Below are 25,025 nucleotides of genomic sequence, written 5' to 3'. Positions count from 1 at the left end.
CTTCAAGAAGCTTGCAGCCTCGTGGCAGTAACAGAATGGAGTTAGGAAAGTTGTGTTTTGATAAAATGAGAAAAATCGTATCAAATGCTGGACGCATGTCAAGTAGGCAGGTCACAGGTGAGCGCAGCAGCAGGCGGTTGAAACTTCAAACATTGTGTTAAGGAATAAACCCCGAAGGAAGACAGATTGCTGCTCAAGGAAGTTAGCTAAAGCAGCAAGACAGAATGGATAATTATAATCATTTCCAAAGATAACCACCTGTGAACTCAAAGAAGAGCCTTGGCTTGGCTTTAGGCTGTTTATTGTGCAGCCCTTAATTCCGTATTAGGGAAGGGAAAATCCACAAACCAAACAAGGCTTGGGAGAATAAGCAGCAAAATGCAGCCTTGCCCTTGCTCTGTAATTAGGACTAAGTAACAAAACAGGTGCCGAGAGCTAGATTCTTGGATCTGAAGGTGGCAAAAGGGAGAGAAATTTTCTTTTTGTCCCACACTGGCTACCCTTATTCACTGCCATAAGATAAGAGCAGAACATTCCTTCTCACAGTGGCAGAGTGATGAACTTCATGTCTCACGGACTGAGCCGTGAGAAAGGACAACACAGTCTAAAAAGGATGCATCTCTTTCTTCTTTTTCCCGGAGCCACAGGTGCATCCTACTCATTTATCTTCTGTCGTTTAGATAGAGATAGGCGTTTCCAAGGACAACTGATTTTTCAGCGGAGAATGTTTGAGGTTCCCAGTGAAGTATGCAGAATACAGAAAATGGAGAAAAGAAAGCAAGTCAAAAGCACAGGCATAGGGGTGCCTGGGAGGCTCAGTCAGATCAGGGTCTGACTCTTGATTTCGGCTCAGGTCATTATCTTGTGGGTTCGTGAGTTCAAGCCCCACTTGGGGCTCTGTGCTAACATCACAGCGCAGATTCTCTCTTGGGATTCTCTCTTCCTCTCTCTCTGCCCCTCCCTGCTCATGCTCTCCCTCTCAGAAGTAAACAGTAAAAGAATCTTTTACAAAGCACAGGGACAAAAAACGGGAAGCCAGAAAAAATGAAATTCTTTCCAAACCACCCCCGCCCCCTACCGCAACCACAACCAACAAGATCTTCCATCTTCTAGGACGAGGACCATGTGGCAAAGCCGTCTGCCTTCCTAGGGAGCAAGTAAATGCTTTACAAACAGAGACTAGTAAATAATTAACACAGACCAATGCTGAGATTACCTTTAAAATGGTTTAAAGCATCCTTACCCAGGATGGTAAGATAAATAACAGAAACATTTCAAAGGCTGGGCTCTGTTCTCTCTAGCATCTTCATGTTTTGTTTAGGGGAAGGGAGAGTCCAGGAAATAATGGTCTGCTCTGGCCATGGTCTTTCTGGTCCACGTGGAGCCAAAGGCAACCCACTTATGGGATAATACTCAGTAAACGTGGGACTTATTTCCCCTACCAGTGGCTTCATTCAGTGGCTTCATAAAACACTGAGGTGCCTTGTCAACTCCCGGACTAATCCAGATCGCTGTTTCTCACGGGTGGAAGCAGCATTTCAGATGCTGTTAATGTTGTGTGTTGTACGTGAAGAGAAATTAATTCACAACCGTTCCTTTCTCAGAAACATGATTCCGGTGACAGAGTTCCGGCAGTTCTCTGAGCAGCAGCCTGCCTTCCGTGTGCTGAAACCATGGTGGGATGTGTTTACCGACTACCTTTCGGTAGCTATGCTGATGATCGGTGTGTTCGGATGTACTCTGCAGGTAGGTGCCTAGACCTAGGGGAGCCAGAAGGGGAGCCAGAGCAAGACAGTAAGCTGCTGACACCTTTAAAAAGAGCTGGCGGTATGATTTTTAGCCATGTAAATACTAATTGTCTTTCTCTACTAGTGAATGGTGTTTGTCGTCATGGAAGGGAGCCCAAAACCCATAGTCACTGCACTTTCATGTATATATGCATCTGTAACCTTCCTAGATGTGTATGCATACCTAGAAGCAGTTCATTTCTCGGGTAAAACTAACTAAACCAGCCATCGAGTGTTCTGCTAGGATAGAGGCACTGTGAAGCACTAAGGGAGTGCAGGGGAGGGGCCATTTTCCTGGGGATGAGACAAGAGGTGACGGTTGTATTAAAACGTGGAGAACCAGCTGTATTGAGGGAGACGGAGCTGGGGGTAGAAAAAGATGCCAGGAAGGAGACGGGAAGCTTGAAGTCATGGAGGTGAGGTAGAACGTGACGCCTTTGGGAAACTGTCAGTAGGACGGACCTCCCTGGGTGTCGTGAGTGTGGGAGTTGAAGCCATGCCTGAGAATGGAGTCACCGGGGAGAACGTGGAGAGCGACATAATGGCAGGAACACCAAAGTGCAAACGAAGGAAAAAGGGGTGCCTCCGAAGGAGATGGAGAAGGGGCGGCCACACGGAGAGGTGGAACCCGGAAGACCGGAGGGGAAAGACACCTGTGGTCAGTGATGGCAGGCATACGACTCAGTCACTGACTAAGGAGAGAAAGGTAGCACCTGGGTCATTGCAAATCATACTTTGAGTGGTTGGAAAAGTGCATGCAAGTTAAAGACTGTGGGGGAGGTGTGACTTTTGGGTAGATCAGCTGAGAGGAAGAAAAACTTGGAAGAAAGGGAAATAACTAGAAGCGGTACAGAGTGGAAATAAAGGCCTTTTGAAATTGGATGTAATAAAAACTTGATTTAATGACACATAGTGCTTCCTAAGTGTCAGGTACTCTTCTGAATACTTGACACGTATTTTAACTCATTTCATCCTCATGGCAACCATGAGATATCAGTGCTATTATTATCCCCACTTACAGAGAGACAACAAAGGCACAGAGAGACTAGGGAAACCTCCAAGGTGAGTGGCAAAACCTTTACTGAGACCCAGGCGGTTTGGCCTCGGTGTTCATCTCTAACGCCATGCCCCTTTTTATCTGTAGACTGAAAACATTTGGCCCTCCCTCTGCCCCCCAAAGAAGGGTGCCAGTGAAAATTGAGAATTTGGACGAGAGAAAGGACATATATTCATTTATAAATAAAACAAATAGTTGTTGAAGAACCTCCTGTATTCCAGGCACTGTCCTAGGTGCTAATTATTATCAATGCACGAGGAAAAAGACAAATATCCCAGCCATATTGACTTTAAATTCTATGGGAAAACAAAATAAGTAAAATCAGCTCATAAATTATATATGTTAGAAGGTAATAAGGACAATGAAAAAGAAAATATAGCATATGAGGATGGTCTCAGCAGGTGACATTAGGAGTTGCAGTTCTCACATAGGAAGCCTTCATTGAGAAGGTGACTTCTGATGAAGGAACTGAAGAAAGGGTGGGAGCAGGCCATGAGGATGTCCGGGTAGGAGTCTCCCCACCAGAGGGAACAGCAAAAGCAAAAGAGGCACGGACAGAGTGTTCACAGATTCCTTCCCCTTCTCCAGGAGAACTTGACATTTGACTTCTTCAGCTTTCTAGCTCTGTTTCCCTGGAGACCTGATAAAAGTAGAATGTTAGCTGTGTTACTAGGCAACGTTGCTTATGATATAAATGACTGCTGTTTGGTCAACTGCATCTGGACTGGAAGAATGATAAATGCCTGGTAGGAAGCCACACCACCAGACTTCTGTGATTGTGGTGACACCTATAACAGGGCATGCCCCTTGACACACAGAGTATCCATTGAGTTGCACCAGAGGTTAGTCTCTTTGGAGCTGAAGCTTTCTAAGCCCAGATAAATGCAGACCCCACATCGCGTGGATCTCTTTCCCTTGGGCCTGAGATGATCTGGGGAGGAGGGGCCCGGGGAGAGACGAGGTCCTTGGCAAGGTGTGGATCACACCCAGTTACGAAAGTTCGTCCAAAGGAAGAAAGCCTGATGCCACTTTGCTGGCAAGCTGTGACTTTAATCCTGCATCTTTCTAAGTGATTCTGGTGCCAGATGAATGTTAGGATAATCTTAAAGTCCGAATGATGAGATGAGCCTAGAAGGACCCCTGGTGAAGTTAAAAGGCTGGAGCAGGGGCATCCCTGGCATGCTGAAGAAAGCCGGGAGCCTGTGGGCTAGAGCAGAGTGAAGTGGGAGCAGAGTAGAAGAATAAGGCCTGAGAGGCAACAGCTGCAGATCACACAGGGCCTTGTAGGTCCTTGTCTAGGTTTGGGCTTTGCTCCAAGTCAGATGGAACATGTTTTGAGGTTGAAGCAGAGGGGTGTCATTATCTAGCCTGTTTCAACAAGACCACTCTAGATAAGAATACAGTGTAGGGGGCAAGGTTGGAAGCAGGGAGGTTATTTAGAAGCCTAGTGCTGCAGGGGCACCTGGGTGGCTTAGTCGGTGGAACTGCCAACTCTTGATTTTGGCTCAGGTCATGAGCACAGGGTCGTGGGATTGAGCCCCGTGTCAGGCTCTGTGCTGAGTGCGAAGCCTGCTTAAGATTCTGTCTCTCCCTCTGCCCCTCTCCCTCACTCACATGCTTGCTCACTCTCTCTTTAAAAACAAACAAACAAACAAACAAAATGTTTTAAAATCATTAAAAAAAAAAAAAAATAGAAGGCCAGTGCAATAAAACCCAGACAAGACGTGAATCAGATGGCTTGCACCAGGATTGAAGCTGTGGTTCTGGATATACTTTAAAGGAAAAGCTGTAAGATTTGCTGAAGAGTGAATGTGATGTATGAGAAAAAAATCGTGACTTTAAGATTTTTAGGCCTGAGCAACCCGCAAAAGTTTGTTTTCGAGCATACGTTTGAGTTACATGATAGATATCCAAGTAGATCTGTTGTGTCAGAAGTTGGATAGAAGACTCAGGAAGGAAATTAGGGTAAGTGAAGGATGGTCATCTTCACAAAGGAGGTGGCAGATCCAGGATCCAGGTGGCAGGATAACCCTTGATTCGGGGGGAGGGGGCACCTTCCACCACAATGGGAATGATGGCTACAGATGCATTTGCTTGGGGGGCAGGAGTGAGGGACAGAAAGATGAGTTTGCACCCAATAGCTTCTGTGAGGTAGAAAGCAACATATCTGGAGAGAGCTTGTGGGGTAAGGGAGGCCATAGGATGTGGTAAGAAAGGAGGCGTGGAGCAGGGTCCTTGAGGAGAAGGGCAAATATTTAGAATGACCAGTTTGGGAAATCGCAGAGGGAGGTCACATGGATCAGCAGGAGGACTCGCGTCTGTTTTACTTTATTACCATGGCAGGGCCCGGAATCGTTTTTCTCTTGTTGGCATATCCCATGGCGGGAAGAAGTGCAGAAAAGAGAAACTGCACAGACTATCTATAAGAATAGTAGTTGACTTAGAACAAAATGAAAATGAGAGCAGGAGCCTATGAAAGTGTCTACAGTGGAAACTAATTNGAGCCCTCAGCAAGTTCAGAAGGGACAGGTGAATTCAAGCACAACTTGAGCATGTGCTTCCGTGCCACGGTCAGAATCCTGTTCCTGGAGCACAGCCCTGTCACGTCTTTCTGCTCTGCGGTAGCTCTTGGCGCGCCTCGCTGAGCACCCCGCCCGGCATCACCGCGTGTCAGATACTGACCTAACCTGGTCCCTTCACACACAGGCCTGGTTCGTTCCCATGGCCTTCAGAAGAAAACAGGCCCCAGGTATCTAGATACGCGAAGTGCAGTCTGAGATGTCAAGGCTCTAAACGATGTGAAATGCCTCACAGGAAGATGATGTCAGAATACGAAGGCTACCAGTCTCAGAATTCACAGGAGGTGGACCATTCGATTCAACAACATCCCCAAGTACCCACAATATGTCTGGCATTGTGTGGGGTGCTAGACACTGAAAGAGAAATATGATACAGCCACTGCCCTTAGATTGCTAACAGTCTAAAGACCATAGAAATCAGAGCTATTCAGCGTGTAAGCATTTCAATGGTGGTAAACTTCAAGAGCATGAAATATTGTATCATCTCAGTAGCTGGAAGTTAGGAACTTGAGGAAATGAAAATTGAGCCATAGTATGAGTATGCAACGAATGAGTATGCAAAACCAAAATATATATATATATATATTTTAATTTATATATTTATATTTAAAGGAGTGGAAGGAAAATAAGTACAAACAGAAGAGGTGGTATGATCATTTCACCAAGTCCTCATTGATGAATATCAGTGGCGTTATAGGGAGCATCTTGCAATGGGTGGGACATTCTTGCACAGCAGAGGAATCATCTTATCTAGAATGCTCATCGCTTCTCCATTGAGTAACCCTGATAAGGGAACCTGTACTAGAATCTCCATGCATTTTAGCTCCCCGAAGGAAACTAAAAAAGTGAATTAGTCCCATTTTTCAGATGAGGATTTTCATCTGAAAGGTTAGGTGCTTGTCCCAAAGCCAAGAGGGGTACAGTGGATGCTCCAGTCTCCTGTTGATTCCTGTGAAAGAATGGGTCTTTCACCCCTGTACACGCTGCTTTGCAAGAGTATGGAAGCATTACAACTGCACAGATTGTATGGCCAAGTTCTAGCTTGTGAAACAGGATCTTAAGTATAAAAACAAATGCAAAATGACCGAAGGGGAAAATAGAAAGTTATAAAAAGAATTTCCTGAATTACATCTTAGATTTTCTACTTTAATTTTTTTAATGTTTTTATTTGAGAGAGCATGAGCAGGGGAGGGTCAGAGAGAGGGGAGATACAGAATCTGAAGCAGGCTCCAGGCTCTGAGCTGGCTGTCAGTACAGAGCCTGACGGGGGGCTCGAACCCACGAACTGTAAGATCATGATCTGAGCCGAAGTCGGACACTCAACTGACTGAGCCACCCAGGCACCCCACATCTTAGATTTTCTAAAAGATTATTTGCTGTACACCTACTATAAGAAAGACTAACTTTCCACTTATAGTAAACATTAAAGAAACAAGAAATAAAATATGGTATAAACTACTTAAAGTAAAACCATCTCATATATCCATATTACACGTGAAAGTAATGTTCTTTAGGGGGAGAATTTGAGCTCTTATTTTAGTTCTGGTATCATAATCCTCTGAAATTGACTTGATGACTGATCACTTCATAAACAAAAGGTCTCTGTGAAGCTCAAATTCCTTTCCCTGACTGAAGGCAATAATTTAAATAATTAAATAATCATTAAACTCTTATCATAAAATGTGTTTTTACGCCTTGGGTTTCCCTTTGTAAAATGAAAGTGTAATGATTCTTTCTGATCTTATGTACAAAACAAGTTACTCTTATGGTTCAAAAACATGACAAAGCAAAAATCTAAAGTAGGGTTACAAGAGCACTCAGTGGTGGTAAAATAGTCATCCAAAAGCTTTTTGACTCTTTTCAAATGGCTTCTTCCAATGGCAAATACAAGTTGATTATCTGTTTATTCCTAAAATATTGTGTTCGTATAGGTTTAACACTAAGCATTTTGAAACTACTGGGGAAAGAAAGAAGTTATCTATCTATCATTTGTTGTCAGTGTTCATTCGTTTTTGCCCTGATGTAAAAGTCAACACTCTGGTCTTACTCTTCTGACAAATGTTTGTCCATTTCCAAGCAAGTAGCTATTTTCAAGGCTGCCATGGAATAAGAGAATGGATAAAGTGCATTCCTTAGATTACATCAGTCCACATAAGAAGCAAATGTAAACTCACTGTGACCCGGGAGACTGTACGTATCCTATTGCTGTATAGTCATACACCCTTAAGGACCAGTAGTGTAAACACCCAACTTTTTGCTATAAACAACACTAGTCAAAAACTCAACACACTCCATAAAATAGAACAAATCCTGAAAGGTCAACACATTGCTTCCTGGAAAAATAAGATTGCTTTAGATCTCTGCTCAGTGACTCCAGGTTATCTTATTATGACCACATCCAAAACAGCCCACAGGCAGGCTGTTACCAAATATAGAGTTAGTAGTTAGAAACCAGAAACAGGAACTGGAAGAAACAAGCCCCCTGGAAGCCCAAGGGGACTGCTTTGTGACTGTTACACAAGAAAGACATTTCCTGCTTTCTGAATTAGGAAATTAAAAAAAAAAAAAAAAGCCAAGAGAATGATTTCAATGATTTGAAAGCACCTACAAAAAAATTCTTGGGGACCTAACCCAGGCCCCAGGAGCAGTCTGGCCAGCATGAGTTTGGGAGAAGAGTTTGGGACATCTGAGCTTCTTGGTCGGAATTGAGTCCCACCTTGATTTTTGGTACATATCGAAGGTAGCTTCCGCTTCTCTGAGTTAGAGCCATCCAGGTCAGTTCCACGACAAATGGCCTTCAGGTGAAAATGGGCACAGGCAGTTCCCTGGAAAGTACAGGTGGTAAAGATTATAGACTCCAGAATGATTACAGAAGAGTTCATTTTGATAATATGGCCCGAGTTCTGGCTTCTGTCTCCTTCCCCCCATCCTCTGTCCCATACCATCTGGATTTCTAGTAGATCTTTTTCTGTTGTCAAATTTGAATTTAGAGATAGAGACTCAGAAATTCTTACTTAGATTAGCCTGTTGTGTTCGGTGAAACTCAGGGTCCTGGTGAAAGAGCAGATGGCACTTAATGAGTAGTTTTGAAGTGAAGATCATGTTTTATGAAGATCATGTTTTATGAAATTTCTGTGTACCCTCGTGTCACCATTCTACTCTGAGTCTTTGGGGAATATAAAAGAGAAATCATTTGATGGTGAAAATAATTTTAAAGAGCAACCTTTCCCATCTGTCTAAGTCCCTGTTACATCTAAGTGACAAAAATATGCCTTAGTTAGTTAGGACTTCCTTGTTATGGTGGTTTACTCGACCTGGTACTTTTGATCTTCCCTAGAACATTACTCTTGTCATCTTTCACCTTGACAATTTAATGTGCAGCGAATCCCTGGCCACCAGAATAATATGAGTGACTTCCACCTCATCCTCTTGGGTTTAACATGGGGTAGGAATCTAAATGCTTTTCTTAGCTCACCTGATGCCGTCCAGTGCGTCAGTGAAGGAGGAACATTTCCTTTTATCTCACTATCATGGATTGTTATGATCATGTTGCCTATTGATTGCTTAATAATACATCTTTTAGCATAGCACTGATAGGCTTTAGGATTTTTTGTGGGTTTTTATTTTCTTCCTATAAGAAGCAGTCGAGATTCAGCATATGTTTAGTCTCTGTTGTTGAGCCTGGGTTGTAAGTCACCAGGTCCTGTGTTTAAAGGTCTTTGTTGAGTAGGTTTGCTCTGATATGAAGGGCATGGTCTTGTATTTCTAATCAGGGTCCTGAACTTNAGCCCCCCCCGCCCCCCCCCCCCCTTCCTCATTTGCTTCCTCTCCAAGTCCCTTTCTTCCCTTTCACTGAGGACACCACACTGATGACATGTGGGTCATCTCGGCCACACAGGGGCCCTGAGATAAAAAGATTTGGCTAGCAATGGGACGACATTTTAATTGTAAGGCTAGTAAGTTTCTAGTTTATATCTGGAGTGTTCTGTTTAATATAAAGAGTGCTATGCCTTCTCTGTCTTTGGTACTATTTTCCTTTATAAACTCTTGCATTTTTGTTATGTTTATAATTTGTATTGTTTGGGAACATTTAGCCTTTGTATAGTTAAAAAAATATACCCAGTATTGTTTTGTGCTCACTTTTTAAAATATGCAATAAAACACTCCCAACTAGAAGAGACATACCAACTAGAAGATTTAACAAAAAAATAAGATACCATTCAAAATAGCACTTAGAACTGTGGTGTATATAGGAATTAAGCTTAGGATATTATGTATATAGGAATTAATCTTATAGGAAGAAAATAAAACCAAGAATACACAGGAACTTCACAGAAAACTTAAATGTCTAGTAAATGACATATAAGATGGTTTGAATTAACGGAAAGGTATTATGTGCCCTAAGATAGCACAGAATTGATATTACATAGAGGACCAGTCCCCACAAGTAATTTTATGAAATAAAAGCACTATTAATAAAATTCCCGTTTGACTTTTTAAGAAATTTGATAAACCTATACCAAATTTTCTATGACAAGTGCTCCCTAATGGGGGTGGTGGTGGGGACTAGAATGGCACAAGGGAATAAAAGGAAGGAAAGAAAGAGATGGAGGGGGAGGAGGAAGGGAAAGAAGAGGAAGGAAGGGAGGGGCTTTGCAGGAACTGATAATATACTGTGCACTGACGAATATGGATAAATCAAGCCTCTGCCCTTGAGGTTCCCCTCTCCCTGCCACACACACATGTGCTTTGCAGGAAGATGCACACACACACAGACTCACCCCACCCCAACTATATGCACTAATTTATTCAAGTGTTCTTTGCAGAATATGAGTCAGGTGCTCCATTTAAATCTCACCCTTTTTTCTTTTTCAGTTGTAAACTTCTAAATCTCTGTACAAATATTTCTACTGGATTTCACAAGCTGGACATTTCTTAACTCCAAGTTTTACAAATAAAAGAATCACTGGCTCTAAAATTTATCCAACTTTTGTTTCAAAACTAAAAATCTAGTTAGAAGAATTGCCTGGTAACATAACTTCCATAAGACCATATGCCTCATCGGTCAGGTTTATCCTATACCCCAGGAGCAAGAGCAGTAGCGGGCAGGTGTATGCACTCACCAGAACCCGTTGCACGGAATGAAGGAATGGGTGAGCCAGGAAGAGTAGATGAGACACGTTTTGCCATGTGCTAAGATCCAGTGGCAGCAAACAGCCATGGGAAGAAGCTGAGACCTTTGGATCACAGAGATACTATATTCATTTGTGGGCATTTCACACCATAACTTAAGAGACTGTGACCAGTGCAGGAGAGAAACCCACAGCCCCTGTCTAAGGTCTGGGGGAAGATACTCTTAGCCTAAAGTTGAGAAGATTGAAGGGAACATGAAAATAACAGACACGTATGGAGAGTTGAAATGGCTTAAACTTATTCCATGTGTCCTAAAACACCAAATAGAACCAATAGAGAAGTTTTAGGAAAGAAGATTTGGGCTCAGTACAAACCCAGACTCTCAAAAAGTCAAGAACTTTCTGGAAATGTCATGTGAAGCAGTGAGTTTTCTCAGAGATGCCCTTCCAGAAAGTGAATGGCCCAAAAATCCATGTGTCATGCAAACAATGTTCCTTTGTTCTCTGCATATAATAAATAGTGCTAAGCAGTGAGGTTAGGCGGTGATTTAAACAAAAATGACAAATCCCTGGCAAAAAAAAAAATTAAACGTATAGAATTAGATATAAGTGATTTGTGAAGAGTAAAGCGATGGAAAGAGAGTGACAAGTGACTCTAAATAGGGTGGTCAATCACTTCTTGTCCTTTTGGCCAAGATCATGCATCTAAATAGGGTGGTCAAGGAAGTCCTCTCTGAAAAGGTGCCATCTGGGCAGAATTAAAGGAACTGCGAGAAGGAGGTGTGTGGTTATCTAGGGGAAGAAAATGCCAGACAAAGGAAACAGAAGAGGACAGTGTGCCAGGTACAGAGAGAGTACAGGGGGTGTGGCCCCTTGCAGTTTTTCCTGTTGGGATTCTCTTTATAAGGCTTGACATCAGTATTAACCTAAATTGAGAATTCCCACTAATGCCTTGGAGCCCTGTGCTCTGGCAAATAGCAGATGTCGTAGATTGACGCTTCCAGATTTAAGTCGACTCTGACATCAGAGATAAGACAAAGAATTTAATCCTACAGCATTTGGAACGTGGGACCTTATGAACTGCAAAAGCAATTAGCATGACCCTTTGCTGACACTTTAGCCACAGCATGTGGCAGAAAATGTCAAATGTCAAGTGCGTATCTCATCACGCCTACAAGACTTCAAGTTACTAAAAGGCAGGATGTGTTTCTAATTCATCTTTGTGCTGCCCACCTGCATGTCTTAGACTTGACATGCACTCAAGAAATATGTTGAGTGGATGCATTACTATGCATCACCAGCTCTAAGAATTCACTGGGTGTTATAATAATAAAAGCAGTTATGTGAACATGCAGTTTAAAACCAAATCAAAAACTGGCAGAGGAAAGCTTTGTGTGGGGTAATTAATAAGGAGGTGATAAAAATCAGATCTTCCCCCTAAAGTAGGAAAAGAAGCCAGTAGCAAATAACTTTCCTTTAGTATTATCAGATATTACCCACAGCTTTCTAGAACTGGATAAGACTGGGGGAAGCATCATCCTTAGAATAATTAGCATAAACCCAGTGACAAAGCAGTAAGACTGGCCCTGTGTCTAATCAACAAATTTAGCGGGGGTGGGGGTGGGGTCCTTGGAGGATGTATTGAGGATGTATTGCAATAATGGGCTAGAAACACATCAACACACCCTGACTTATATGTGGTTATGTGGCTTCATGTGTTAGAAAACTATAGCAAAAATTTGTATAGAAAAAAATAACATGCTGTTATAGCAAAGAAATTTCTGGAAACTGAGGCACCTCAGCAGAGCAAGTTATAGAGTCAATCCAGTAAGACCAGTAGAGTATACTTTACAGAACTGAGGATTTGTTTAGTTTGGCCACATGTGGTTGTTTTATAATACAATTGTAGTTGACTGTCATGGTGAAAACCAGATTTTTCTTATCTAGACAATTGCNGAGGTGCAGAGAAGTATACTGCCAGGATCCCAAAGTAAACCATATTATGAGCAGTGATTAAGTTTTCTGTTTTTAATTCTTTTTTACATTTATTTACTTTTGAGAGATAGAGATAGACAGAGCACATGTGGAGGAGGGGCAGAGAGTGAGGGAGACACAGACTCCGAAGCAGGCTCCAGGCTCTGAGCTGTCAGCACACAGCCCGACACGGGACTCGAACTCACAAACTATGAGATCATGACCTGAGCCGAAGTCGGACGCCTAACTAACTGAGCCACCCAGGTGCCCCTTGCAGTGGTTAAGTTCTAAAGCAGTATTCATACTTGACCTAGGGATTGGATTTTATGAGCTTCCCTAAGAGTCTAAAAACCTGTTGTTTTATAGGAAAATGGTTTCTTCATTCTAAACAACTAGTTTTCACATGGACTTTTGAGGGCTTTTTTTTTATATATATATTCATTAACTCTTTGGTATACTTTAGTCTTTCAAGGATTTTTAAAAATTAACATTTACTGGTTCTTGAGTAACGGTGATACCTTCATGATATCAGTTTTTTTTGTTATGTGAAGTTTGTAGTCCTGAACTAATTAAATTTCTTTAAAAAATAAAAATAAAATTTCAGAGTTAAAAGAGAATTTAGAGGCGATCTAATATAAGTTCCCTCCCAGTATAGAAATCTCTTCCGTAACATCCTTGACAGATTAATACCTAGTTCCTGTTTGAGTATATGTGGCAAGAGGGAGAAGTGTTCCATTCAGTGAAATTTTTGCCATGAAACTGCAAGTAAATCAGTACATATTTATTGAATGTTGACTAGGTGCCCAGCACAGTTAGGTACTGTGGGGGATACAAAATAATTAGGGCTCCATCTCTGCCCCAAAGGAGCTTCAGGAGTAGTTGGAGAGGCAAAATAACATATTCGTTCATTCTACCATTTTATTTTCTATGCTATGTTACGTGCTAAGTTCTAACGCAAAACTTGCTCTTGACTCTGAAGATGTTTAAACTGTTGCAAAGATAAACATTCACATGCATCCTTCTAACATGCAAGATAATTGCTGCAGTGTGTGTGTGTGTGTGTGTGTGTGTGTGTGTGTGTGTGCATGCACACGCGCACGCATGTTATGGTCATATTTCAATGACCATTTATCGCAATAACTACAAAGGAGGAAGAATAGTTAAGTCTACCCGGGAAATCAATATTCTGTATAGGATGATTTAAATTATATTCCTAGGGGAAGAGAGTGTTATGGTGTGTTACGTGGAGTAAGACTTGTGAGGCAAAATAGAATTTAATTATATGTTCCCTTGGAAGATTCTAGCAAATAAAGACTCTTAGATTTTTGATTCAACAGCACTTCTTCTTCCTAAAGAATAAAGGAGTCAAGGCTTTTAAATATGCATAGTGATTTTTCATCAAGTAATAGCAAGTTCTAAACATTAGCTTTCTCTAAGAAGTAAACTATGCTAATTGGCAAATTAGGGTCAGCTATTTTTAAATTGAGCTGATGTCTCCCTGCTCAGAATATATTAGTCCATAAGAGCTGGTGAGATTCTTTGCACTGACACCTTTAAGCTAAGGCTATGTAACTCTAAGTTCAAATATGTTAGTTTGTGTTTTGGGATGTTGATGTTAACTTTTTAAAGTTGGTCTTTTGTTGGGTTTTTTTTGTTTTTTTTTTTTTGATAGGGAGAGAGGCACAGAAAGGGAGAGAGAGAATCTCAAGCAGACCCCATGCTATCAGCACAGAGCCTGATGTGGGGCCCAATCCCACGCATCAAAATCAAGAGATGGATGCTTAACCAAGTGAGCTACCCAGGTGCCCAAATGTTAACTTTTAAAATGTAGGTGCTATGAGTGATATATGAAATTGTTGAAACACTATATTGTACACCTGAATCTAATATAACACTATATCTTAACTGGAATTAAAATTAAAACACAATTTTTAAAAAGAGGGAAAAAATAAAAATGCAGGTGCTAGATGTTGGGCTCAGAAATGCCTATAGCAAAATGAGGAAATATGGTAGAAATATATCCTTCTAGTTCACTTTTGTGCATGATCATATTGGTTAGTCATTTAGTTTTATATTTTTGGAAATTCTGCACCATTGAGGTGCCTGATGGTTCGGTGGGTTGAGCATCCAACTCTTGGTTTCGGCTCAGGTCATGACCTCGCGATCTGTGATACTGAGCGATGAGTTAGGCTCTACACTGAGTGCATGGGACCAGTTGGGATTCTCTCTCCCTCTTTCTGCCTCTCCCCTGCTCACTTGTTCTCTCCCTCTCTCTCAAGATAAATAAATAAACATTAAAAATAAAAGAAATTCTTCACCAAATCTTGTCTAATAAACAGGCCATCAGTTACACCATCATTTTACTGTAAGAAACCTCATGTGCTCACTGGAAATGCAAAACCTGGGTTGATTTTTATAATTTCAGCTACGTCAAGTAAATTTAAAAAGTTAAATCTTTCCCCCAAACTTTAAACAGAAAACATGAACTCTCCCATAGGTTTTTAGGTGAAACACATGGTTTTTCTGAGCCATGGTTTTATTAAATGAGCAGGATAGGCATCATTTCCATTTCATAGTTTATTGTGAAAAAATGGTGGTAAAAACAGAAATGTATTATTTTTAGTCTCTTTAACTATAGACTTCAAACGCCTTTATCTATTGTATTTCCTGATAGCCCTAAGTGTGATTAGTTGGGTCTCTGGCAAACAGATTGAGAAAGGTCTAAGAGAAAGGGCCAAATGCTCAATTGTTCCTTCTCCCAGAGGACCCTACAGGAGCTATATAGACAGAGGACAAGACCAGGCAAAAGAACCTTTGATAAAAGAAAAAAAAAAAAAAGAACACTTAATAAAAGAATATTTGACAGAAGCCCCACTCTGGTGCCCAAATTCACTATATCAATCCCCTGGTGAGCTAAGCCAGACCTCAGACAAGTCACAGGCCTTCATTTGCCTAAGCGCCGAAGGCTGTGTGATCTGGACTAGACTAGAAGGGGGTGGGGGGCAGCTCAAGAAGCTGCCTTAACCTCTTCCCTGTACTTTAATCTCTGCCTGCCTGGAGTTGGAAAGGCCAAGGAAGAGACCGAGGTGGGGGTGTGGGGGGAGGGTCAGGAGAGGGGAACCAGGGAGGAGGAGACTGATTGTCCATTCTCCCTAAAGCCAAGGGGAGAGCTTGTCTGAGCCCTCCTCCCTGGGCCCGCTGAGGGGATGGTCCACTTCTGAGAGAGGCAGCTCCAGACCCATCGTATCACATCAGCTTCAAGGAAGAAGAGAGACTTCAAGGTGGTAACCCCCAAGGGAAGCTCTAAAGAGGGTCCAGACTAACTCATCTTGAGAGTTCCTGCCACCTGAACTCAGAGCCTTCACCCCTTATGAGCATCAAGGTTCACTACTTTTCCTTTAATGCTGCGAGCCCCATCGCTCCTAGAAAGAAGGAAGGAGGAACAAAGGAGAATCTTGAGAATCTTTCTTATCCACATTAATGATATTTTTGGAGTCCAGGTAGATTAGCTTCCAAAAAGCATGCTGATTTAAAAAAACAAAAAATGTTTTCCCATCTAGCACACCTAAATGAGGAAGACTGCCATGACTTTTGCCTTACTTGCAAGCCTTCTGTGATGTCACAGTAAGGCACAGGCATTCTCTCCTAAACTATCAGTTCCTTCCCATAGATTGACCACAGCCTTGGTGTCATTCACTTGACGAGCAATTTATTCTTCAAGTGTTAGAGTAAATTAGTATAGTTTTTTAGTTGTGTGTGTGGATGCTTCCATTGTTTAGAATTGTGCATCTTTGTGCTGGTTGCATATTGTGTGGCTCATCCAGAGGATTTATGTTTCCCTTTCGACAATCTATCCGCCCCCCAGTTTCTCTCCTCTTCCTTTAGCTCACGGATTTATGAGAGAACTGCAGTGTGTCCAGGGATGAGTCATGAGTACAGAACTAAGATTTCCATCCCTGGAGATTGCTTCAAAAAGAGCTTTCCCTTCATTATTTCAAGAACATAATTATAAATATTTTAAATTTCTGAAGCAACTGAAACAGTCTCCATTATGAATCATTAACTGTAAGTTCCTGATGTTTATCCACAGTTTTTTCTATTCACTAAATTTTCTCACATGGTTTTGGCTTTAAAATGAATACTTTTGGGGCGCCTGGGTGGCTTAGTTGGTTAGGCGTCCAATTTCGGCACAGGTCATGATCTAGCGGCTCATGAGTTTGAGCCCCTCATTGGGCTCTGTGCTGACAGCTGAGCTTGGAGCCTGCTTCAGATTCTGTGTCTCCCTCTCTCTCTGCCCCTCTGCCACTAGTACTCCATCTCTCTCTCTCTCTCTCTCTGAAAAATGAATAAACATTAAAAAACTTTTTTAATAAAATGAACACTTTCCACTTAAGTCTTGAATTGCCGTGGATCAAATAAAGCACTAATCCACTTGACTTATGGAAAAATGCCATGAAGCAAAATGAAAGCAGTTTTGAATCTGATCCACGCCCTCATTTTTGAATTTGTTTTCTAATTCCTTGTATATCCTAGAACAGCTGTCCTCAAAAGAAGGAAAAGAAAACACAAGGTAAATACAACTACGATACAGAAAATGAGAGCATCCTTGATAGCTGGAAAGTCTCAGGTTAATCCAAGGTTTAAAAGAAAATAACATTTATAGTACATAGTCCTCCCGACCCTCAAAAAGTCAGCATGTCTGCATTTACAGTGGTAGGAGAACCACCTTTATTAAGTGAAGTATCAAATGTTTACATGATCCTAAAGGTGTGATGCCTTCCTTCTTATTCGGGAATAAAGGGATAGTACCTCAGAAATCTTAGCCCCTTCTTTGTGTATCTTAACTGAGTAAGCACTTAGCTCCAGCTTTACGAATCGCTAGGCAGACATCACCTGGCAGTTTGGAAAATGTGTGAAATAAGTTGTTCCCTCTCAGAGGAAAGTAGCTAGAAGCCAGATATTTCCTGATGTTCACTGGCTCCCATCTTATGAATGTGTGTGCTTGCCACTGTTGTGGTTTGTTTTCCTTAGGTGGGAATGTGTGTTTGTCTCTTCACCTCATACTTATTGTGCCACACAGTGTTAATAAGGATGGAGCCCACTTTTAAAGAGCTTCTTGGTCTAGGAGGTAAAATGATAATAAGCATTTAGGCCAGGTTTCCTTAGGTGCTTTGATGGGGGAAAACCAGGGCTTAAGTGACTGTTCCACTTCCGTTTAACTATATGTGTACATCCTTGTTCTGTATAGTAATGACTCAAGAAATGACGATTTGACTTTTTCAGTGGCTCATTCTTCTCCCAGACTAATGGCACTTCATTCCCTCAAGCTTGGACACTTCTGACAGTGCTTAACTTCAGAAGGTGGGCCTGATGTCTGGGTGTCACTCGTGTGCAGATGAGCCCATTAGCAAGTGTCGTATCCCTGTACCTTACCACCGAGAGAATTCATAAATTCCGACATCCGAGTTTTAATCACTCATTCCTTCGATCCCTTGGAGTGATCGCAAACAAAATAAATTTGACTGTGCCTCACGGGTGCCAAGTATGACTTTTTCCCCCCTTTTCCCTTTCCTGAGAAAATGAGCAACCAATAAAAACAGACATTTCACTAGCCCTTGTGTTTGTAAAACACCTTAAAATTGGCCATTTTGCTTAAGGCTGCTGTTTTTTCCCCTTTCTTTCTTCTTACTATTTGGGTGTATATTTCCTCTACACACAGTGTATTATTTCCTGTCCATGACAGAAGTCTTAAACACCACCCTTACAGAGAAGGCAGATGCCCTGTGCAGAGCAGTCAGGGGGCCTCACACCCGTGCAGCAGCATCCCATCTCCCCTGGAGACCGGGACCTGGTTTGTGCCCGTGAGAGTGATGCCGCGTGTGGCGCTTAGGGGTGCCTGTGTTTACGCTGCTATGGTCACCACCCCACGTACACATGTACTGGCCTTGTGAATAAGATATTTGCTGAGAGCAAAAGCATTTAGATGTTCACTCTTTTATAGCCATCTTTTCTACCTTTTCAGTTCCTTGTCTTTCTCACCAAGATTTGTGTGTACTGAAAATATTTTCAGTAGTGAGCCCTGAAACACAGTCTGCATCTTCAGAGTGAATCCTGTCGCTGACGGAGGCAAATATTGCATCTCTTGAGATTAGGTGCTTTCTTATCTTCCAGCACCTTGTTTCTGAGGGAGTAAGTGTGTACACTCACTGATAACTTAGAGACATGAAAATTCATTTCCTTCCCCCAGATCTCCATCCGTAGTCTGCCGCAGAGAGGAAGAGCCACACTCGACCTGTGTCACCTTTTCTCTTTTTCTTCCTGAGTGCAATCCTTTGTGCCTGCCTCTGGATCCACAAGGTTCTGCCCTCACCCTCCTGTAACCTAGCCAAGCCTATGAGCTTTGAGGTGCAGATGAAGGTGCTCCAACCCCATGAAGCTTTCCCAGCTCACACCAAGCCTGAGTGCTTATTGTACTTATCACACCATTCATTTGTAGACACTGCCTTGTCTGTACCTATTTGACATTCTCTATGACTCTGTACGTCACTCCCATAAGAGTGTAAGTGCTTTTAGAACAGCAACCCTTGGTTATGTCTCCTTGATTTTCCTGTGATGCTTAGCATAGAGTAGATATGCAGAAGTTTTAGTTGCTAAAACTGAAACTATTCTCTCCTAGTGTCTCTGAACAAGCTCTGGGGAATAGGTCTTTAGGATCTGTTTCTTACAAGGTTGTTCTTGGGTTACAAGAGATTGTTTTGGTCTTTCAGATCGGGGACAAATCTGGATGATTAGCTGCAGGGTAGAACCCTTTGGAATCAGCTGTATTTGAATTTATGGGGTGGAAATAGAATAACGTTAATCACTTTTATATTGGCTCACCTGCCTTTCTGTGGCTGCTGTCTAACTAATTACAGAATAACCCAGTGAAAGCACAATCTCTTTAACGAGTCAACCACAGGGGCACCTGGGTGGCTCAGTTGGTTAAGCCTCTGACTTCAGCTCAGGTCTTGATTTCACAGTTCATGAGTTAGAGCCCCCATCAGGCTCTGGGCTGTCAGCGTGGAGCCCACTTTGGATCCTTGTCTCACTCTCTCTCTCTCTCTGCCCCTCCCCCCTCACTCTCTCTTTAAATAAACATTTAAAAAACAAAGAGAAAGGGAGAAAGAAAGAAAGAAAGAAAGAAAGAAAGAAAGAAAGAAAGAAAGAAAGAAAGAAAGAAAGAAAAGAAGAAAGAAAGAAGGAAAAGGAAGGAAGGAAGGAAGGAAGGAAGAAAAGAAAAAGAGGAAAGAAAGAAAAGAAAGAGAAAGAAGGAAAAAAGAGAAGAAGAAACAAAAGAAAAGGAGGAAGAAAAGGAGGCAAGGAAGGAAGGAAGAATCAACCACAATCTAAAGAATCTGCCTGGATCAGAAGTTAGCATATTGGAATGATACCTGCCTTTTTATTGTACGCAGCAAATGTTCTCTTTCTTTCAGTGATAATATAGTCATAACTATGACTTAAAGTCTAAACCAGATAAATAATTGTGGGGTTATAGTACATAGAAAAAGTGTAATGTACTTAATCATTGAGGTTGTAGGAAAATAAGTACATTCATCTGCTGTGACAGTAGGAGATGTATAAAGAAAGTCAGCCTTTTTTGTTTTTTGGTTTTTTTGGTGGGGAGAGGAATTTGGCATTATAGGTGTGCCTTGTTTGGAACTACTCAAGCAATGCCATTCTTCATGTTAGTCTTGAGCCTAAATTTTTATATTAAAATGCACATATACTCTTTATCTTCTGGAAAAGATACTAAAGCAAGTGTCACACTTCAAAACATTCCCTCTGTTGAGTATATAGAGCCATGATAAAGTATAAAAAGAGATCACAAAAACGCATACATGGACTCAAAAACAAGACCAGCATTTGTGTGGGTCAGGAGTAGAACACTGAACGAGGCTGAAGCAGCTGCCGGGCTGTTAGCCAAAGGCAGTAGCAGCCAGGGACTCAGCTCTTGCCAGTAAGGGGAGCTCAAAATGCACTGAGCAAGATAAGAGACTGGAGCCTGGTCACTGTTTGAAGCCAGAGGCCCCACTCCCAAAAGGAAGCTGAAAAGAATGGCGAGTAACCGGATGGCAGACTGACACTTCTGAGGAAACCGTGCCTCCCAGCTGGGAGCTAAGCCAGCCTGCCCGCTGTCTCCCGACTGGGCCATGCGATCCTGACATCACAGCAGAACACCAACATACCACGAGAAGACCTAATGTTGGGTTGGGGAGGCCAGGCGTTGGGAACCGAAAAAGAGCACCCAAGAGATGGTGGGAAACAATCTCATCTCCCAACCAGCCTACCACCCAGAGCACAGGAAGGAAACTATGCCAAGAGAAGGCTCTCAACAAAATTCGCCATCAGAACACTGATTCACCTGAGATAAAACTAAGTTCTGAAACAAACAATGCAGTTCAGATAAATATACTTACAGTGGTCAAAGAGATAAAGACATGACATTAAAAAATGGGTACATATGACATAAGAGCAAATGGCTATAAAAAACTTAGAAAGTTTGGGAGGGTGCCTGGGTGGCTCAGTCAGTTGAACATCCAACTCTTGGTTTGGACTCAGGTCATGACCTCATGGTTCTCGGGATGCAGCTCCTCATCGGGCCCTGCGCTGACAGCATGACATGCCTGGGATTCTCTCTCTCTCCCCCTGCCCCACTCACTCTCATGCTCTCTCTCACTCTCAAATAAATTTTTTAATGTTTATTTATTTTTGAGAGAGAGAGTATGAGCAGGGGAGGGGCAGAGAGAGAGGGAGACACAGAATCTGAGGCAGGCTCCAGGCTTTGAGCTGTCAGCACAGAGCTTGACGCGGGACTCGAACCCACAAACCATGAGATTCTGACCTGAGCTGAAGTCAGACGCTTAACCGACTGAGCCACCCAGGTGCCCCTAAAGGTAAAATCTTAAAAGTTACCATAGAGAAAGACTGCCCACTGAAGGACAAACGCGGAGTGACAGCAGGCTTCCCAGAAGCGAAAATACAGGCAAGAAGAAGATGGAATAGTGTTTTAACATGCTGAAGGGAAATTGCTGTCAACAGAGAGTTTTATGACTTACAAAACTATTCAAGAATGAAAGCAATAGAGGCACTGGGTGTCTCCGTTGGGTAAGCATGAGACTTCAGCTCAGGTCATGACCTCATGGTTTCTGAGTTCAAGACCCACATCAGGCTGTCTGCTGACAGTGCAGAGCCAGCCTTGGATCCTCTGTCTCCCTCTCTCTCTGCCCGTCTCCCACTAGCTTGCACATGCTCTCTCTCAAAAATAAGTAAACATTAAAAAAAAAAGAAAGAAAGCAATAGAGACATGTTCAGACATAAAAGGCATATGAGTTTTCTATCCACAGACCCTTATTAAAAGAATTACTAAGGGCTATACTTCAACCAAAAGGGAAATGAACCCAGAGACAAGATACAGGATCTAAGAAAGCTGGTCAGCACATGACTTAATAAATATATAATAAACACAGTCAACTCTAGGTCATTTTTAAAAATGTGTGTTTCAGGGGCGCCTGGGTGGCTTAGTCGGTTAAGCGTCCGACTTTCGCTTAGGTCATGATCTCGCGGTTCGTGGGTTCGAGCCNTCTCCTAGAAATAAATAAAACATTAAAAAATTTTAAAATAAATAAATAATAAATAAAAATAAAAATGTGTGTTTCAGAAGAAAAGTAAAACCCCAAGAACAACAAAATGAGATAATTCAGTGGGTAGTTAAAACATGCTTGGAGCAGGATTGCAATAGTGGAAACTTTAAATGCATATATTCTAAGAATAGGTAGTATCTTTCTAGAAATACAGTCTACACCTTACTAACCCAGCTGATGCAGGATGGCAAATAAGAGATGTGGACAATGTTAACAGTGCAACAGAAGACAGAAATAAATCCAAAGAACAGTAAATATCCAAATATCAGTGAGCAAAATAATTAATGGATTGAATTCACTTGTAAAAAGAGAGAGGCGATTCATTTGGATTCTTTTTTGATCTATAAAAGAGACACCCCAAAAATAAAACCACAGACAGGTTTGCACAGTAGATTAAAGAACAATATTATTAACAAAAAAAAGCTGGTGGGGCACCATCGATATTAGACACACTTAGCCTTGCCATCTTCAAGAATGCACTCTTTATCAGAACAAGATACATATGTGAGTTTTAAAAGATGCAAAAATTCTTGTAGCCACCACCGCAGACAGGCTACAGAGGAATCTTAACACCCTAAGGAGCCTCCCCGGTGCTGAAACTCTGCAGGGAACCTCCAGCAACCGCCCATGTCTTCTCTGTCCTGTTTTACAGAACGCCACGTGAAATCAGACGGCACATAATTTTTTAACGCTCGCATTGGTTTCAATAGAAAAATTGCCTAAATGCGTGTCATCATTGGAATGTTTTAAAATTCTAGCATATCCACACTATGAATTCTGGTGGTCCTTAAAATGAAGTAGAGCCCTATGGGCCAATGTGTTAAGGTCTTCAGGTCGTATAATGAAAGTGAAAGCTCAAGGTGCATGAACAGTCTATATAGTAAGATCCCATGTGTTTATAGGTCATATGGATGCAAATACACAGAGATTGGAAGAGGGTACACCAGACTTAGCAGCGCTTATTAAGGAATGGCACAAGGAATGGTAGAGAAGAGGAAAAGGAGGACTCTACCATCTGTGTTAGAATAAGTAGTCATGGGGTGCCTGGGTGTCTCAGTCAGTTAAGCATCCATGCAACTCTTGATTTTGGCTGAAGTCATGATCTCGCAGTTCGTGGGATCAAGCCCAGTGTAAGGCTCCCTGCTGAGCATGAAGCCTGAGTAAGAGTCTCTCTTTCTCCCTCTTTCTTTGCCCCTCCCCTATTTACTCGCATGCCCTGTCAAAAAAGTGTTAAAAAGATGTAAGAAAGATTTATGATAGTGAATAATAAAACTATTTAGGCATAACTTGACATTAAGTATCTGACATCTATGTGAAGAGAGCTATAAAACTTCCTGAAAGACATAAAATTGGATGGAAACAAATGAAAACACACCATGGAGGAGGAAAATCAATGCCATGAAGATGTCAGTTCTTCTTAAATTAATTTGTAAATGTAATTTAATCCCAACAAAATACCACCAAGGTGGTAATGGTGTTGTTTTCTGGATCCAGACAAGTTGATTATAAAGTTCATTGTGAAAGACAAGCAGGAGACTGAGCACTTACCACACCAATTACTGATTAGTTAGTTCTCTTTTTTTTTAATTTTTTTAATAGTTTTTATTTATTTTTGAGACAGAGAGAGACAAAGCATGAACAGGGAAGGGGCAGAGAGAGAGGGAGACACAGCCTCTGAAACAGGCTCCAGGCTCTGAGCTGCCAGCACAGAACCCGATGCAGGGCTCGAACCCACAAACCATGAGATCATGACCTGAGCCAAAGTCGGACATTTAACCTACTGAGCCACCCAGGTGCCCCTAGTTAGTTCTCTCTCTGCTGTCTTGACCTTGAAGGGCTTCCTTTTTTTTTTTTTTTTTTTTTTTGATGTCTATTTATTTTTGAGAGAGAGCCACTGAATGCAAGCAGGAGAGGAGTAGAGAGAGAGGGGGACACAGAATCCAAAGCTGTCAGCACAGAGCCCGGTGCAGGGCTCAAACTCAGGAACTCTGAGATCATGACCTGAGCCGAAGTCAGATGCTTAACCAACTAAGCCACCTGGGTGCCCCGATCTTGTAGGGCTTCTTGTTCTTCTATTCCTCACATAATATCTGGAAAAAGTAGTTACTCCAAAATGGCTGACCTCTCCTGAGGGCACACATGCAACACTCCACTCTCATGTTCTACCTGCCCTGCCACTGCCATCAGTGCCATTTATATCCTTGGCATGTCATAGATAAGCAGGCCCTTCTTCATGTTGCTCTTTGTTATTTCAAGAAGCTTCTCTGAAGCTAAGTGGTTTTGTTTTGTTCTGTTTTGTTTTACCCTCAGCTCTTTGGTGTCTCATTCGTGCCAATGTGATACTTTTTCAACTTGTTGCCCCAGTTGGGTTCTGCTTTGCACTGCATTGCTTTTCTGGAAATTGTCTAAATTAAGTAGATTTTATTTTTACATTATAATTACTATAATTCCAACGAGGTACTAAGAATCAAGTCACTATCATCAAAGCTATGGCATACAAAGATGGAGGCATGAACCCTAATGATTTAAAATAGTGAAAATTACTATTAAAAGGCCCAAATTTGCATTGACCACGCACGGCATTTCAACAGGTGTGTATTCAATGAATACACACATATTCCACTTAAAATGCATCTCTTTGTGGGTATAAATTTGACAATTACAATTTTAAATATTTGATTTCTTTTCTTAGATCTGAGCAGTACTTCAGGCATGGTTTTCATGGGTTGTTTCCTTTTCTAAGGCAGCTTGAATGTTTATTTTGTTTCTCTTGAGAAAAAACTGAGTTCCTTCCCCTCCCCCCATCCCCCCCTCCC

General features: G+C 41.9%; 1 protein-coding gene across 1 annotated transcript in view; it reads left to right on the top strand.

Annotated features, from left to right (window-relative positions):
- Window positions 1-1,608: 1,608 nt before the first annotated feature.
- LRRC8C (leucine rich repeat containing 8 VRAC subunit C) overlaps window positions 1,609-25,025 on the top strand; it is a 34,820-nt gene continuing 11,403 nt past the window's right edge. Inside the window, exon 1 of the mRNA XM_077746103.1 lies at window positions 1,609-1,746. Coding sequence (XP_077602229.1) covers window positions 1,609-1,746 — 138 coding nt within the window. The remainder of the gene's footprint in view (window positions 1,747-25,025) is intronic.

The sequence above is a fragment of the Crocuta crocuta genome, unplaced genomic scaffold, assembly GCF_008692635.1.
Source record: "Crocuta crocuta isolate KB4526 unplaced genomic scaffold, BGI_CrCroc_1.0 scaffold48, whole genome shotgun sequence".
NCBI classification, from domain to species: Eukaryota; Metazoa; Chordata; class Mammalia; order Carnivora; family Hyaenidae; genus Crocuta; species Crocuta crocuta.
Note: the sequence above shows the minus strand (reverse complement) of the source record. Positions and strands in the feature narration are given on the sequence as shown.